This window comes from Equus asinus, chromosome 6 (genome assembly GCF_041296235.1).
Source record: "Equus asinus isolate D_3611 breed Donkey chromosome 6, EquAss-T2T_v2, whole genome shotgun sequence".
Classification (NCBI taxonomy): domain Eukaryota; kingdom Metazoa; phylum Chordata; class Mammalia; order Perissodactyla; family Equidae; genus Equus; species Equus asinus.
In genome coordinates this window covers 94610460-94626322 of record NC_091795.1, presented here as the reverse complement: position 1 = coordinate 94626322, position 15863 = coordinate 94610460, and the positions used below count along the sequence as shown (strand labels likewise).

Genomic DNA, 15863 nt, shown 5'->3' with positions numbered 1-15863 from the left:
TTGAGCACACCCTCCAGGCTCCACCCCGGGGCCTGGGACCTGCCTGCTGACCCCTCACTCAGAACACTCGTTCCCACAGAGCACGGCTGGCCCTCGCCTCCCTCATGTCTGCCCAGATGCCACCTCCTCAGTTCCACCTTCCCTGCCCACCTATTTAAGATGACAATCCGGGCCCACTCCTGCCCTGCCCAGCCCGCTGCTTTCCTGTTCTTTGTCCTTTGTTTCGCTCACCATTGGACTCAGACGACCAGGACGTCAGAGGAGGTTCCAGCCCTGTGGCTCACAGATGTATGATCAACACCTAGCACAGTACCTGCCACAGGGAGGTGCTCAAAAGATCTACGTTGAGCGGATGGGTCAATGTCAGATGGGACGTTTTCCTAATTGATAGACCACTGATTGGCAGAGATAGTGCTGCATTTTTTTTAAAAAAAATCACAATTTGATTAAGTAACTTAATAAAATATAAATCTAAATCTTTAGCTTTTCTTGCATAATTTTCCCACCCTAAATAGTTCTCAGTTTCAATATCCCACCAAAATCCTGTTGATTTTAAAGTTCCACTGACTTTGGGAAAGGAATTCTGCCGTGGGCATCTAGGACTGTACAGGCACAAAGTTGAAAATTAATCCGGAACAGTAGGAGATAGTTTAGGGAATTAAAAGAATGTGAAGTTGATGGAATATTTTGCATTCATTAAAATAATAATTAAGAATATCATGCAGCAACATGAAAAGCTGCTTCTTATGAGATAGTTTAAGTAGAAAGAAATTCAAAACAGAATGTTTTCCTTTAGAAAATTTCCTTTGCAGATAGTGCATTTTTTACAAGACCCACCACCAGCAAAACGCTTATGACTCTGAGCAGAAGGCTCAGATGACGGTTAGAATTTTTTAGCAATAAAATATTTTTAATTAAGGTATGTGTATTTTTTTTAGACATAATGCTATTGCACAATTTACAGACTACAGTATAGTGTAAACATAACTTTTACATGCACTAGGAAACCAAAAAGTTCATGTGACTCACTTTATTGCAACATTCACTTTATTGCAGTGGTCTGGAACCAAACGCACGCTATCTCCAAGGTATGCCTGTGTGTATATATATAATATACATAATCTTACAAGATATTATATATATAAGATATAGATATATAAGATTATATATATATAATCTTAAAAAGAACAAAGTAAATGAAAACAGCTGACAGCTGACAAGTTAAAGAGTATATAGAGAAACAATTTAAATTGTTAATGATACAATATTGTCTTTGCCTTTACAATTTTCTTAAGATTCTCAGCATTGGCAAAAAATAAACAAAAAACTGTCCTAGAAATAGTGTGAATATCACATAATAAGGGATTAATTAAATAACAGTACCTCCATATGGTGGGTGTATTATGAGGACATTATGATGGGAGAAATGCTTATATCATAATGTTAAATAAAAGGATGCTGTAAATTGTACATATACATTATATCTTAATGACATAATAGATATGTACAGAAAGAGAGAAACTGGAAAGGCAATACATTAAAATATTATCAGTAATATCTGTGGAGGGTCAACTACGAGCAGTATTTATTTCCTTTTTAATATATTTCTGTTTTCCAATTTTTCTACAATGAGCATTTATTCCTTTACAATTATATAGTAAAGCTAATATAGTGCTCCTCTTTTTATTTAAAACCTCTCGTTAGTAAGATCACTTTAATTTTTTTTTATTGGAGACAACAACCAGAAACAAATTTTTTTTCGTGCATGTGTATCACCTCTTCAACTTTTAAAAGCAAACATTTAAAATTGAGCAGAGGGGCTGGCCCACTGGCATAATGGTTAAGTTTGCGCACTCCTCTTCAGCAGCCTGGGGTTCGTGGGTTTGGATCCTGGGTGCGGACCTGCACACCACTCATCAAGCCATGCTGTGGCAATGTCCCATGCACAAAATAGAGGAAGATTGCCACAGATGTTAGCTCAGTGACAATCTTCCTCAAGCAAAAAGAGGAAGATTGGCAACAGATGTTAGGGCCAGTCTTCCTCACCAAAAAAATAAGAAATTTTTTAAAAAGTAAAAGTGAGCATAACCTTTGCTGGGTTGGACACATCTTTAGCGACTTGGAACACGTCTTGCACGCAGTCAGGGGAGCTGCTGAAGGCTCCTAGACCAGGGGAACAGAGACCGATCTGGGAGAAAAACTGAGCACCGGAAGGAAATCAGGAAACAAGCTATAGTCCCTCCAGATGGCAAATTCGCTCCATTACAACTCCAGTGTGGCACGCAGCACTGTGCGGGGAGGACAGGCAGAAAGACTGGGACTGGCGCTTTCAAACTGCATGGCCTTGGCCAAGTAACCTGCCTGGTCCCCTCCCCTGTGACGTGGAGATGGAGGAGGCGACACCTGTTCTCCAGGCACCTACCCTGGGAAGGATTCAGTGAAACAACGGATCTAAGGAGCTGGCTCTCAGGACAGCCGTAATAAACAGTGGCTGCTCCTTGGTATGCCTTTGCAACATCTGAAGAACTTCCGAGTGGTTATAAGTGAACTGCAGAGCCCTCTGTTTCATCAAAATCAAAACTGGTCCAGGACGGGGAACGGGCCTCTTTCTGAGCCTTTTGCTTCTGTCTTTGATCTTCTGCCTTTGCCTCCCCTGCAACTAGCAACACACTTACACGTAGATCTCATGAAAATGCTCGAGTCAAAGATGCTGTTTACAGATATAACATATCAAGTAAATAATCGCGAGTCTTGTACATTTTAGTAAAACTTGTATGACTCCTAAGCACATAAACATCTGAATGAGTAAGCAGGCTGCTGAAAATAACATCCAAGGAGTGTTACGAGGGCAAGAAGGATGGTACTTTCATTGGACAAAAGACAAGCTCTTGATAACTTGTTCGGGGTGAAGGCGGCAGAGGTAGGGAGCACTGGAATCACTGAATCTTTAAAAAATCGTATGGTAAAGAAAAATGGGCAAGTCGTTAGTGCCCTTGTTGTGAATAGGTCATTGAAAGTGTTGGCTCTGCCTTGTGACTTGAACACCTGGAAATGGAAAAGGCATGGAAGATTCTGGGCTCTCTAAGTAGGGGCTGGCGCCTGGCAGACCTGAGTACAAACTCTGCCTCCCCCAATTACTGGCTGTGTGACTTTGGGTCAGTTATCAATCTCTCGGGGCTGGAATGGCCTCATTTGTAAAACAGAGAAGGCAGTATTTACCTCCAAGGGCTGTTTGCAGAGGGAGATGTGGGACAATGACCATGAAGTGCCTAAATCAGTCCTGAACACAGACAGGTGCCCGGTAAATGCAGCCCTCCCTGCCCTTCCTTACTGGGCGTATCATCTGCAGCAAGGCCAAACTATTCCACAAGCTTCTCTCCGGGAGCATGGGCGAAAACGGACAAGTGCATGGTGGGAAAGACTTCTTTCCAGCTGATTTGCACTGATAACAAAAAGTGTCTGGAGCTGGATTAGAAAACACTCATGTCACTGATGTTCTCGTTACTCGGTGAACTGTCTCAAGAGTTTACATTAGTGAATGTAAATACACACGTGGACTGTCACAGGTTCACCAGTGGCCTTGGCCTCATTCATCCCATTTTTCCCATGAGATCCTGTTTCCTGGACGTGGAGGTTTGTAACACAGCCCCGAGGGGAGGGACTACTACGTCCCTGAGACTTGTATCTTACGTCAAATTTGCTCATCATGTTTCCTAACCTTACAATCCAGAGTGAAAATCCTCTGATCCACTGTTTCGTTACAAAGTATTGTGGTTCACATACAAAAAAGAGTTTAACTGACAGCTGCTTCTGCCAAAATGCAGGGGAAAAATTAATCTCAATTCAGAGCCTACACACAATGAAAGCCGAAATCTCCAAGGGTAGAGAGGTTTTTAAATGGTTGATTTAAATACTTCTTAAAAATTAATTTTAAAAATTCCAGTTTTGGATGGAATATGGAAACACTTCATTCTTATCCAGCAACCCTACCTGTATCAGGAAAACAACCAAGAATTAAGAAATAAGACAAAAAACAACACTTGGTCAGTTAAAATAATTGCCACAAAGCCCACTCTCTGAAGAGAAGATTCTCCAGGCGGGAGGACCCTCTCCCACGCCTGATGCCAGCGGGTTCTGCTCTTCCCTTCAACACAGCGCTAGCAAGCGCGTTCCTGTGATTCCACCACCCAGGCGGCTCAAAGAGTGGTCTGTTCAGGTGGGGGACACAGAGAAGGCTGCTTGGTTGCATATAGACTGATGGTGGCAAAAAGTGACAGTTCCAAGACTGACGTTGGACCAAGGACAGAAAGACAATAACAAGCAAGCATCACAGTTGTTGGGGCCATTTTGATAAAAAGTGTGCAGGAGCCTGACTGTCAAGGGTCTGATCTCTGCTCTGCCGTGACTGTGTGGCTTTAGTCAAGTTACTTAACCTCTCTGTGCCTGTTTCCTCTTTCCCATCTGTAAAAATGGACGATAAAAGTGTAAAGATTAAAAGAGTTAACAGATGTTTGAAACCCAAATGCTCATTAAAATACCAGTTGCAATTATTCCTGAACACAGTCAAGTAATACACCATATTCAGAACGATGGTTCAGAGAGATATATAATCAATCGCTAAGAAATTATAATAAACAGTGGTCAAAATTTTTAAATGTGGGTGCTCAAAGGGACAATTTCACTTGAGTTTCATATTCTCTTATGAAGAATACCTCTCGCCCCCCAAATGCTCCATAGTTATGTACCTAAAGAAGGTTTTCTTCCTTCCTTCCTAAAGAAATTTAAAATAGTGTTATTTACATGCTCAATCAAGCATTTTCTCTGTCCTTGGGAACGTCATTTCTAACATTTTGAAGAAGGGCCAATTTCGATGTAAGAGTTTCAATACTGATTCATCCAAATCCCAACTTTTTCCAACCAGTGGTGCTTGTTATCTCAGAGTCCTGTAAAATGTGCGGTTGCCGAGAGAACCAATGACAGGACCTAATGTATAGAGCAAAAAAGCACGAACTCCGCACTTGAGTGCCAGGCATTCACCTTTCACCTGCGACCTTTAGAGCCAGGGAATTAGGGGGCTTCAATCTTTTCACTTGGTCTCCCCAGACCTGAAAATAATGAATTGGACATGGGAGCTTCCTTACACAGCTCTGCTAACCTGTGATTCTAGGATTCCTTCGAAAACGTTTACGGCACAGAGGACACACACGATCCACATCCCAAAGAGCAGCTCGCTGACTGTACCTCGGAAATGTCTCCTCCCCCGTCTCTCCTTCAGCCCTCACTGCGCTGACTCCTTCAGGACCTGCTCGCCTGGAGCCCTGCAGGACCCCACTCAGCCACCTTGCCCTAGTCTAACCCTTCCCAGCTCATCCTCCCCACAGCTGCCGGTGTCATCTTCCTAAAACACAGACGGTCAGTCCTCCTAGCCCTTCGCAGGTACCCACGGCTTTTATGGTAAAGTCCAAACGTCTTAACATGGAACACTCCTAGCATGACGTGCCCACAGCACGGCATTCACCCTTCCCGCCCTTCCACCCATATACTCGCTGCCACCCGTGCCCGGGCACCCTGTGCCCTGGCCGCCATTGCCTCTGCACATGGGCTTTCTCTGCCCAAATGTTCTTCTCCTCTCGTTTGCCTACCTAATGCCCCAGACTCTTCCAGATGCAAGTCAACTGCTACCCTTCTGGAACGCCCCTCCAGTTCTCCAGGGGATCAGTGGCTACGCAGAGCTCTCCTCACATTGGATTCTACTGTTTGTCTGTGGATCTTCCCCCCATTAGACAATGGACTTCTCTAGGGCAAGGACTGGGTGCCATCTCTGTCCTAGGGCCATCTCTCCAGCCCCTAGAGCGCTGCCCAGCCCACAGCAGCTGCTCCAACAATACGTAAGTGACCCTAAGGGGCACTATGATCCTCAGCGAATGGGGGGGAGGGGGAACCCATTCTTTCTGTTTTCTTCTCATTTTCACTCCTGAAGTTTCCAAAGCACTTGAAAATTGACCACTAACAGATTGCTTCCACGCCATGTCAGAATTTTCCCTAAATTTCTCAACTGTTTATCCACTTTCTAGTGTTATATAACCGAAGGCTGATGTAGTGGTAAAGGAATCTCGTTATATAATTCAGTCCTACCCACTGCAGCTCACTTGGGAGGGCAGCAGAGGACGGTGGCGGGGACCGAGAAAGGCTCTCTGCACTGCTGGGTTGGGTGGGCCCTTCCCTGCCCCCTCCCACTTCCCTGAAGCGTCTTCAGGATTCTACTGCTTGGTGGCTGCCCAAGTCCCCAGCAGATGTTAAGCAAAGCCTGAGGGACACCAGGGAACGGGGCGCTGTCTTTGGCATCCTCGTCAAGCCCACGAGCAGATATTAAAGATCTTGTTCATTCAGCTCTGCTGGAGTGAAGACTGTTGCCAGACAGTTCATTTTTATTGTTTTTTCTAGAACAGCAGGGCTGTTATTACAAGTGTTCTTGAGAGAACGGTGAAGCCAAAAAGAGATTCCACAGCGTCTTAAAAATAGCCAGTAGTATGCGAACTGCTCGACTAGGGAGGCAAAGATCCTGATGTGTCTGACACACGGGGCATTTGTGAACCACTGTTTGGCTACCGGTCCCACCACTTCGCACCCTCCTCCAACACTGTCGCCAGGGCAGGGCCAAGGGGAGGTACTTGAGAGAAAAGCCGCACCCCTGGCCAGCTCCCACCTAGGCTGGAAGGAGCCGGGGTGCTGTACTTGGAGCGCGGACACACAGTTCCAAAAGGAAAGGGCGGGCCGGCTCTGGCCAGAGGAAAGTCCCAGAGATGCATTTGTGCCAAGGGATGTCTGTCACCCCGCCCTTTAAGGCTGCTCCCAGCACTGTCACCCCAAAACTGGAGGCAGTTAGACCAGCACCCGGAGGAGGCAGAGAGGAAGAAAATCAGAGGCGGTGTTAGTGAAAGAGAGGCCGCGTGATGGGGATTCGGAGACAGCGAGACGGTGGGTGACACCCGGGGCAGCAGGGGACAGGGAGTCCGGCAGGGACTGGAGGCAGGTGGGAGGAGGACACGCAGCTGGGGACCGGAGAAGAGGCGCCCCCACCCCCACCGAGAGCCTGCAGGGGCGCGGGGCGCGGGCCGCGGGGAGGGGGCGGGCAGCACCCAGCGCGGCGTGAGCGCGGGGCTCCACACTCACCGCGCTCCCGCCGCCCGCGGCGGGTCGGGGCCGCGCCGGGCTCCGCGGGGCCAGCTCCGCCGGGCCCCAGGCCGCCGACTCTGCCAGCAGCTGGTCCAGCAGGCGCAGGGTCTCGTCCCCGCCGTCGGGGGGCGCTGCGGAGCCGGGGCTGGGGCTGGGGTCGGGGTCGGGGTCGGGGCCGGCCGCCGCAGCCTCCCCAGCCTCCTCCCGGGCCACCGCCGCCGAGACCTGCGGCCCCGTCCCGCCCTCCGAGGCTGCCCCGCCAGGCCCCGCCGGCCGGCTGTCGGGGCTGCGCAGCCGCCTCAGGGCCCGTCCGCTCCGGCTGCTGCCGCTGCCCATGGCGCCCGGCCGCCCGCCCGCCCGGGAGCAGGCCCGCCGCGCCGCCGGAGCGCGGGAGGGGCGGGAGCGCGGGAGGGGCGGGGCCGGGGGCGCTCGGGGAGGGGCGCGACCGGGGGCGGGGCAGCAAGGCGAAGTCACTGGGGGAGGGGCGCTGCGGGGGTCGGGGGCCAGAGCGAAGTCACTGGGGGAGGGGGCGCGACCGGGGGCGGGGCCAGGGGCGCGGTCCGGAGGGCCGAGGGCGCTCGGGCAGGAGCAGCGACCGGGGGCGGGGGACAGAGCGAAGTCACTTGGGGGGGGGCCTGGCAGGGGCGCGGCGGAGGTCGAGGGGGAGAGGGCACTCAGGGAGGGGGCGCGGCCGGGGGCGGGGCCAGGGGCGGGGTCGGGGAGGGCAGAGGGCGCTCGGGGAGGGGGCGCGGCCGGGAGCTGGGGGCGGGGGACCGGCAGGACCTGCGGAGTGGGCGCGGCCGGAGGCCAGGGTCGGACCGGAGCTGCGGAGGGGGTGCGACCGGGGCAGGGAGGCGAGGGCACTCGAGGAGGGGGCGCGGCTTGAGAGTGGAACCTGGGCCTGGCCGGTGGCGAGACCCGGGGCGAGAGCTGGGAGTAAGGGGCTGGCGGGGGTGGCCCAGGGCGGGGCCAGGGGGACCAAGGCACTGGGGGAGGGGGCGCAGGGGCAGGCACTGGGGAAGGGGGCGTGGCTGGGGATGGGGGTGTCGAACCCAGGCCTGGAGGAGGCGAGACCCGGGGCGAGAGCTGGGAGTGGGGGGCGGCCGGCGTCGGGGGCGACCCCGGACATGCGTGGGGTAAGGCACTGGTGGGGGCGCGGCCGGGGACGAGGGGTCGAACCCGGGTCTGGAGGGGCGCGAGACCCGGGGGCGAAAGCTGGGAGTGGGGGGCGGCCGGGCAGGGGGCGCGCAAACCCTGGGAGGTGGTGTGGGAGCGACAGCCGGGTGCCGGGTCCCTGGATGGGAGGGGGCGAGGGCCGTGGGGCCGGCGTGCTCTCCTCCCGCCTGCGGCCCGGCCCCCTCCACGCCCGTCGGCTCTCGCTCCCCGGCCCTCCGGTCCGCCGACTCCCGCCGCCCGGAAGAACTAACACCGGGGCTCCGACAGGCCTGGGGGGACCTCGGCGGGGCTTTCGGTTCGTTTCTGGAAAGCATTCCCGAGGCTGACGCTCACGGGCCTGCGTCCAAGACTTCGCGGCCTTGCCTCCCGGAGCTCACGGGGCGGTGGGCGACTTCACCTCTCCGAGCCTCCCCTTTCTCAGATGTCAGACTGGGGGAGGGATGGGGCGGTAAAAGTACTCCCCAGGATTGAATAGGTAACGAATGTGCCGCGCCTCAGAGGCCTCCTCATCCTGTTTCTGTCTCCCGCGCAGGGACAGAACCCAGACGGGACAGGAGGGCAGGGGCTGATCGTCCGAGAGCGGACAACCCTCCAGCCTTTCCGCGGAGGAGCGCTGTGGCGGGCAGCCGTGGGCCCTCGGGTTCTGCGGAGATGTGGCGCCTGAATGCTGAGCCTCGTCAAAAGCCCTCATCAAAAAAGTAATCGGTGGGCCGCTCCGGTGGCGCAGTGGTTAAGTTCCTAGGTTCTGCTTCTCAGCGGGTTCCTGGCCCCATCCCGGTGCGCACATGGCACTGCTTGGCATAAAGCCATGCTGTGGTAGGCATCCCACTATAAAGTAGAGGAAGATGGGTGTGGATGTTAGCTCAGGGCCAGTCTTCCTCAGCAAAAAGAGGAGGATTGGCAGTAGTTAGCTCAGGACTAATCTTCCTCAAAAAAAAAAAAAGTAATTGGTTTGGGGAAAGAAGAATTTCAAGAAGAAGGAGACAGAGAAAGCATCCTTTCCCCACAAGGGAAAAAGCAAAGGAAATACCAATAGGTGCTGATCATGACTAATTGGAGGTTTTGGTCATTGGTTGGTAGAAAAGAAAGAAAACCTCATTAAGTTTAAGTTAACTAACCCCAAAGTAAGAGCAGGGAACACCCCAAAGCCGCCTACTGAGATCCGGCCCTGTGGGGCATCCTTGCATTTTGCTTTGACTCAGTTTTCTCCTCTCCCTTCCCCACTTACTTAAAACCCACCCTTTCCAAAGCTGGACCACTCACGCGTCCTGGGTTTAGCTCACATGTCTTGATTTGACATTAACTTGAATCCAGACTGGATTGCAGAAAAACTGTTAAAATGAAATTTTGGCTAACCTTTCCCAACCATAGACTTGAAATTTTACTATTTTATCTCTTCAGGAGTAGGCATCAACAACTTTATGCCCAAGAAGATGGAATATACTTGGAATTCAAGTCCATATCCATTTGTTTTATTATCAAGAGACCAAGGAAGTATTTATAACTCCCCTTCCTTTTTTTTTTCTTTTTCTTTTTTTGATGTGCTGTCTTAAACATCCAGATGTAGGAGATGGGCCAAATACATTATTTGATGTCATTGGGGTGTTCTAAGTCCACAGATGTGTCTAGTTTGAAAGCTATTGATGTAAGTTTTCTCTTTAAGAAAACAAATTTCATCTTGAAACTCTTTAAGCCTGGGGAAAAAAAAATCATTCAGAGGGAAAAGAAATTTTTCTTGAACTAAGTTCAACTAAGTTTAATCATTTAAAGGAAAACATGTTTTACTTCTGCCTAAGTAGAGTCTAGTCATGTGACTCATAGGTTAAATATATCCACGGCTCCCTGTGTTCACCTCCCAGGGCAGCTGATTTTTCTGACTCCTCTTGGTTGCGATCCTGTTTCCTCAGACTTGTCTACCTTACTCCGCTTCGGTGACAGTAATGCCACAGGCTGTGTTCTTTCCACTGTGAGAGTGCGTTTAAAATCAGCTACATTTGGAGACCTGGCTTCCATCAAATATGCTAAAAACCCAGGTTGATTTTATTAGACGCTTCCCATAATAAGCAAACACTCTAATCTTTCCCACATGACTAAGGCCACTAAGAGCATCTGTAGAAATAGACAAGAGTGTCTTTGTCCCAAAGGGTTGGCAAAGTGCCAGGAATATGGGGACGTTGAAAATGAGGCATCGTGGCAGCCACATCTCTCCAGCTAAAGGACTTCTTTATGCAGTGACTGCCATGGTAGCTGGTGAGGAGGGGTGGAAGATGAGGCCCGGCTGGGACCTGTCTGCTTAACTCCTGGAAAATAAGCACTTCCTTGCAGTGAACGAATTAAACTTTGGGAGAGAGCTGCAGTTGTCGACGCTTTCAGCAGGAGATGTGTCCTGAGTGATGCTTTCCTTGGCAATAGGTCCAGCCTGGCAGCTGGACGTGACGCAGGTCCTCTCCTTACCATAGCCCAAGGACCACCCCCACTGTAGTGGGCTGCCAAACCCCACACCCCTTTCAAAGCGCAACTCAAGGGCCTTTCCTCAGGGACCCTCCAGATCTACCCTACCTGCTCAGAACCTCTGTCATTTTCCACCATTCCTGACACATCACTAGCTGTCAATAAGAGAGATATATTGTGTAGGAGCTGGTTATCACAAATATGCAGAAAGATAGTATTTATACTCAGATGAGAAATGAGACAGCATTTGAAACCTAGGCAGGCCATGCTTCCATTTTTAATGCTTAATCAGTAACTTGAGAGAGCCACAGGGCTATCAATTGTTGCAGTATCTCATATAATCGTGTTGTCTTCTTGCAAAGTGTCCGAGCTTTTGCATTTGGTTTCATGGCTTCACCACTGAGAGGGGCCGGGAGAAATGTGTGGAAGAGTCAACACTATTCATTAAGGACAATTAATGAGCTACAGAACTCCTTTGCAATATTTACTCAGAAATAAGATATCTTAAGTCCTCAGAGTTGGCATGTCTACCTCAGGATTGATTTGACCCAGTCTATAAAATTATTGAAAAAATCTGATTATATGCAGTAAAACGTGTTTAAACAAAAGGTAGAAAGCGGGATTTATGCTACAGACTTTCCATGAGTTGACCAGTTCTCATTGCTTAACAAGATGTCTACAGGCTTCCGGTTCAAAATGGCAGATCAGGCCTAGAGCTTGCTTCTCTTGTAACTTGAGACCCCACTGAAATTAAGATATTAAAGTTAAGGGGCCAGCCCCGTGGCCAAGCAATTAAGTTCGCGCACTCTGCTTCAGAGGCCCAGGGTTTCACCGGTTCGGATCCTGGGCGTGGACCCAGCACCGCACATCAAGCCATGATGAGGCGGTGTCCCATATAGCACAGCCAGAAGGATCTGCAACTAGAATGTACAACTGTGTGCTGGCGGGCTTTGGGGAGAAGAAGAAGAAGAAAAAACAAACACACAAAAAAATTGGCAACAGATGTTAGCTCAGGTGCCAATCTTAAAAAAAAAAAGATATTGAAGTTAAAAAAATAAAAGGAAGTTCGGAAAAGAAAAAGGGATGAGGAAGGAGTTGGAAAGGGGAAGGAAAGTCACACATGAGAGATTTCAACCCATTTCTGGAAGATGGAAAGCTGATAGTAGACAGCTGCCAGATGAAACAGGAAGAGAAACCACAGCCTCTAGTATGATGTGGGGGGCTGGAGAGGAGACGGGAGGTGGTCTTCCGAAAGGTGAGGCTCTGGGACTTGGTCAGCAGGTATGAAAGAAGGTGGGAGCGAGAAGTAGGGATACAAACCAGAGGACTGGTCGGAGGTCTTCATCTGGACAATGCGTCATCCCCCCAGCCCACCCCGTCCATGTGTGAGGAAGAAGGAGCGGGTTGCTGGTGGGCTGACTCTGCTGCTGTGTGAATAAGACTCTCCTTCGGCCGAGTTTCTACCTGGACTGGGGCGCTCCGGGTGGGGTGGGGTGCTTACTGGTGATCAGGAAGCTGGCCGCTCTAGAGTTGGGGTACTCTGTTTCAGGCGCCCATACCTGGCCCCCTGAGCTATGGGATGGCTCGTGTGGAAGGACCGTCCCTTCCCCAGGGGCTGTGGACAGGACAAGCCTCATGACTGTCCAGTACGGTATCCACACTGGCTGGCCTCAGTGAACCTGTTCCCTTCTCCTTGCAGATCCGCTCACAGACAGCCCTGGGCTGACTCACCGTTCCACAAACATGCAGTTTTGGGTTGGGGATTTGAAGGCCATCAGAGCATACCCAGACTCCGGGCTTCGTTAGGGTTATTTGCCATCCTGAGGAAATTGTGCAGTGGTGGGGAGGGAGCGATGAGGCCAGTGCAAATGTGGCCATTAACACATCCTTTTTATCACAGATGTTAACATCTGCAACACCCCCGGCTAACAAGAGTGTGCAATGAACATGAAATGTCCAGCTTTAAGCTCAAACCCCCTCACCGTGAAGGGCAAGTCTGCAGTGTGGACACTGCCCTGTTCGGATGGTCACTGCTGCACAGAACCAGCCATGGTCCCAGAGAGCTGGGAAGATGCTCATGTTCCTGCTTCTCGCTGGAGACCTGAGGATTCGCCAGTGAATCAATCAGCTAAGGGAACAGAGGACTCCAGTGAAAACTCAGGTTAAATATTAAGTCTCTTGGCTCGTTCACTCGTAGATCTTTAACTTGTGGAGTGGAGTCGAGGTCCCCGCCTGCTCACAGGGGTTACCGATGAATGCCCACTCTGTTTGTACAAGTCCTCCAGCCAGGCAGCAGCATCTGTCCTCTGGAACATACCTGCCCTTCCCTGTGCAGTCAGCCACCACCCAGCAGGGGCTGCTGGCACTTCCTGAGAGGCTGCCGGGCTCTGCCCTGTTCCCTTTCCAGGCCTTCGCTCCAAAGGAGCCCCCTGACAGCCTTACAAGGCAGATATTACCTTCCTCCATTTTACAGATGGTAAAGCTGAGGCTCAGAAGAGCAGGGGACTTGCCCAAGGTCTCAAAGCTAGTAAGTAGCAGAGTTGGGACTCGAACCTGTCCGTCTAGTCTCCATGGTTTTTCATTATGTTAGCTATACCCAAATACCTGCGAAACCTAGCAGAATAGACAAGGCGAGCTCTGAGTATAAGGTACCCAGGGCTACCATGTAGGGAGGGTGACCAGCCATTCCTGTTTCCCTGGGACTGAGGGTATACCCGGGTTGTGGGACGTTCTGCCAGATGAGTTGTTCACCCTACATATAGGGTTGTTCAGGGTGTTCACTGAACCAAAGTGGCCAATGACTTGTGAGCAAAAGTGAGTGTGTCACTTCTGGACTAGAGCAATCAATTCTGCTGAAAGATCCCCTCACAGTCTCTTCCTCTCTGTCACAGTGACTGGTAATGGCAGCTCTACCAGCCAGGTTCCAGAGGGGGAGGTCCTGGAGCACATCCCCCGGCTCACTCGTGAAGGACATGTGGCCTAGGTGAGAACTAAATCTTCACTGTCGTAGGCTAGTTCTGCTCGGAGCTGTTTCTTACTGTGGCACCATCTAGCCTGTCCTCAGTGACACTCCATGGTGTAGAAGTTTACGCTTGATTTGTGACCCACGTGGGGGCCTGGAGAGAAACAGAGCAAGGTTTGCAGTTTTCAAAGACCACACTGGTCTATCTCACTGCGGGCTTTAAACATCAATAAGTTTAATGGTAGAATTAGCCTTAAATATATTCCTAGAAACTAAGGTTTTTTAAACTACAATTCTAATTTTTTTGGTAAAAGTTACTTTAACAGTAGTTGGATGGTTAATTTTGTCTGTCAACTTGACTGAGCTTAGGGACTCCCAGCTCGCTGGCAAATATCACGTCTGGGGGTGTCTCTGAGGGTGTTTCCCGAAGAGACTGGCATTTGACTTTCCTCAGTAGACTGAGGAAAGAAGGTGCCCTCTCCCAGGTGCTTGAGGGCCTGACCAGGACAGAAAGGCAGAGGAACGGGGGGTTCACTCTCTGCTGGGGCTAGGGCATCCATCTTCTCCTGCCCGTGAACCCCAGTGCCCCTCATTCTCAGGCCCTCGGACTCAGACTGACGGGCACCCCTGGCTCCCTGGGTCTGCAGCGCGCAGACGGCAGGCGGTGGGGCTTCTCAGCCTCTCCAACCGTGTGAGTCAGCTCCTACCATGAGCCTCACACAGCTCTCCATCTATCCTGCTGGTTCTGTTTCTCTGGAAAACCCCAACTAACACAGTAAGTCACATAAAACCTTGGAGTAATAAAAGAAGCAAATTTATTTTCCTTCCTACATTTCTTAAAAAAGTTAACACTTGTAGCTGGGGAAGCCTTGGGCTGTCTCGGCCACACTGCCAGCCCACGGTTCTGGGTAGTTTTGTGCTCTCCTAAGTCTGAAGTAAATCCACACACCAGCAGACCCCCTCTGGGCACCACGGTCCCAGAAGACGGGCAACCCGGTGAGGAAGGGAGCCGTGACAGCTGGAGGTGGGCTCTGCGAGGCAGGAGGCCACCGTCCTCCATCTGAAACTGCTGCCCAGACACACAAATCCGGCCTCCCAGCCCCAGAGGTTTGTTTTTTTCACTCATAATTTGGTCATCTGTGCTAAAATTGCAAATAATCACAATGCCATAATAACCTTACGACTTGGTGCGTGGTGTGTTTAAGAGAATGGATACTTGGACCTGAAAATGGAGTGTCTGGCTCAGGGGTCACCAACCTGCTGTAGCCAGCACCCAGATCCAGCTCCCACCTCCTTTTGTCAATAAAGCTTTATTGGAACACAGCCACGCGCCTGCTTGCTGCTGTCCCGGCTGACTCGACATCCCTCTGAAGGGTTGAGACGTTGCTTCAGAGACTCTTTGTCCTGCAGAGCCTAAAATATTGACCGTCTGGCCCTTTAGGGAAAGTGTGCCAATCGCTGGTTTAGTTGAAAGCCCTCTGCGTCTCGCCCATGAGTTCCGGGTGACGGCTTTATTCATGAAAGACAAGGAAGTTAATATTAACCACCTACGATTTTCAGTAACTCACTTCTGCCTTCCGACCTAACTCCACATTCTCTCCTGGGGCCTCAGGCAAGATCGTTGAGTTACGAAACCCAGTGTAAAAAAACTCTTGTAGGGGCCGGCCTGGTGGCGCAGCGGTTAAGTGCACATGTTCCGCTTTGGCGGCCCGGGGTTCGCCAGTCCGGATCCCGGGTGCGGACATGGCACTGCTTGGCACGCCATGCTGTGGTAGGCGTCCCACATATAAAGTAGAGGAAGATGAGCATGGATGTTAGCTCAGGGCCAGTCTTCCTCAGCAAAAAGAGGAGGATTGGCAGCAGTTAGCTCAGGGCTAAGCTTCCACAAAAAAAACAAAACAAAAATTCTTGTAGACAATCAGATTCCCAATTTTTAAATTCCTTCTTTTGTATCAACCAGAAATTAGTTCTGAAGGTCATTTTAGTTTTCTACTTCTTCTATGGTTTCTTTTTTCCTTACAGATAAAATGGCAGAAGCGTTCCCCTCCCCTTGTTCTTTCTCTTATTCAGACACAAATAAAATGGAAAAATCTTTTCC

The 15863-nt window shown here is 50.6% G+C and overlaps 1 protein-coding gene and 1 long non-coding RNA gene across 5 annotated transcripts in view; one reads left to right on the top strand and one right to left on the bottom strand.

Moving 5' to 3' along the window:
• CYS1 (cystin 1) overlaps positions 1 to 7586 on the bottom strand; it is a 24210-nt gene extending 16624 nt beyond the window's left edge. The window contains exon 1 of the mRNA XM_044771941.2: positions 7174 to 7586. Within this exon, the coding sequence (XP_044627876.2) occupies positions 7174 to 7512 (339 nt within the window). The 5' untranslated portion in view covers positions 7513 to 7586. The remainder of the gene's footprint in view (positions 1 to 7173) is intronic.
• On the top strand, positions 6840 to 15863 carry LOC139039749 (uncharacterized). 4 transcript variants are annotated; one of them, XR_006528797.2, is made up of 5 exons: positions 7977 to 8112; positions 8885 to 9168; positions 12704 to 12964; positions 13695 to 13786; positions 15788 to 15863. It is a non-coding gene; the product is annotated as an uncharacterized lncRNA (long non-coding RNA). The 4 variants fall into 4 exon arrangements; XR_011504214.1 differs by lacking the exon at positions 7977 to 8112 and adding an exon at positions 8222 to 8312 and having other exon boundaries at positions 15788 to 15840; XR_011504215.1 differs by lacking the exons at positions 7977 to 8112; positions 15788 to 15863 and adding an exon at positions 6840 to 6978 and having other exon boundaries at positions 8885 to 9081; positions 13695 to 15087.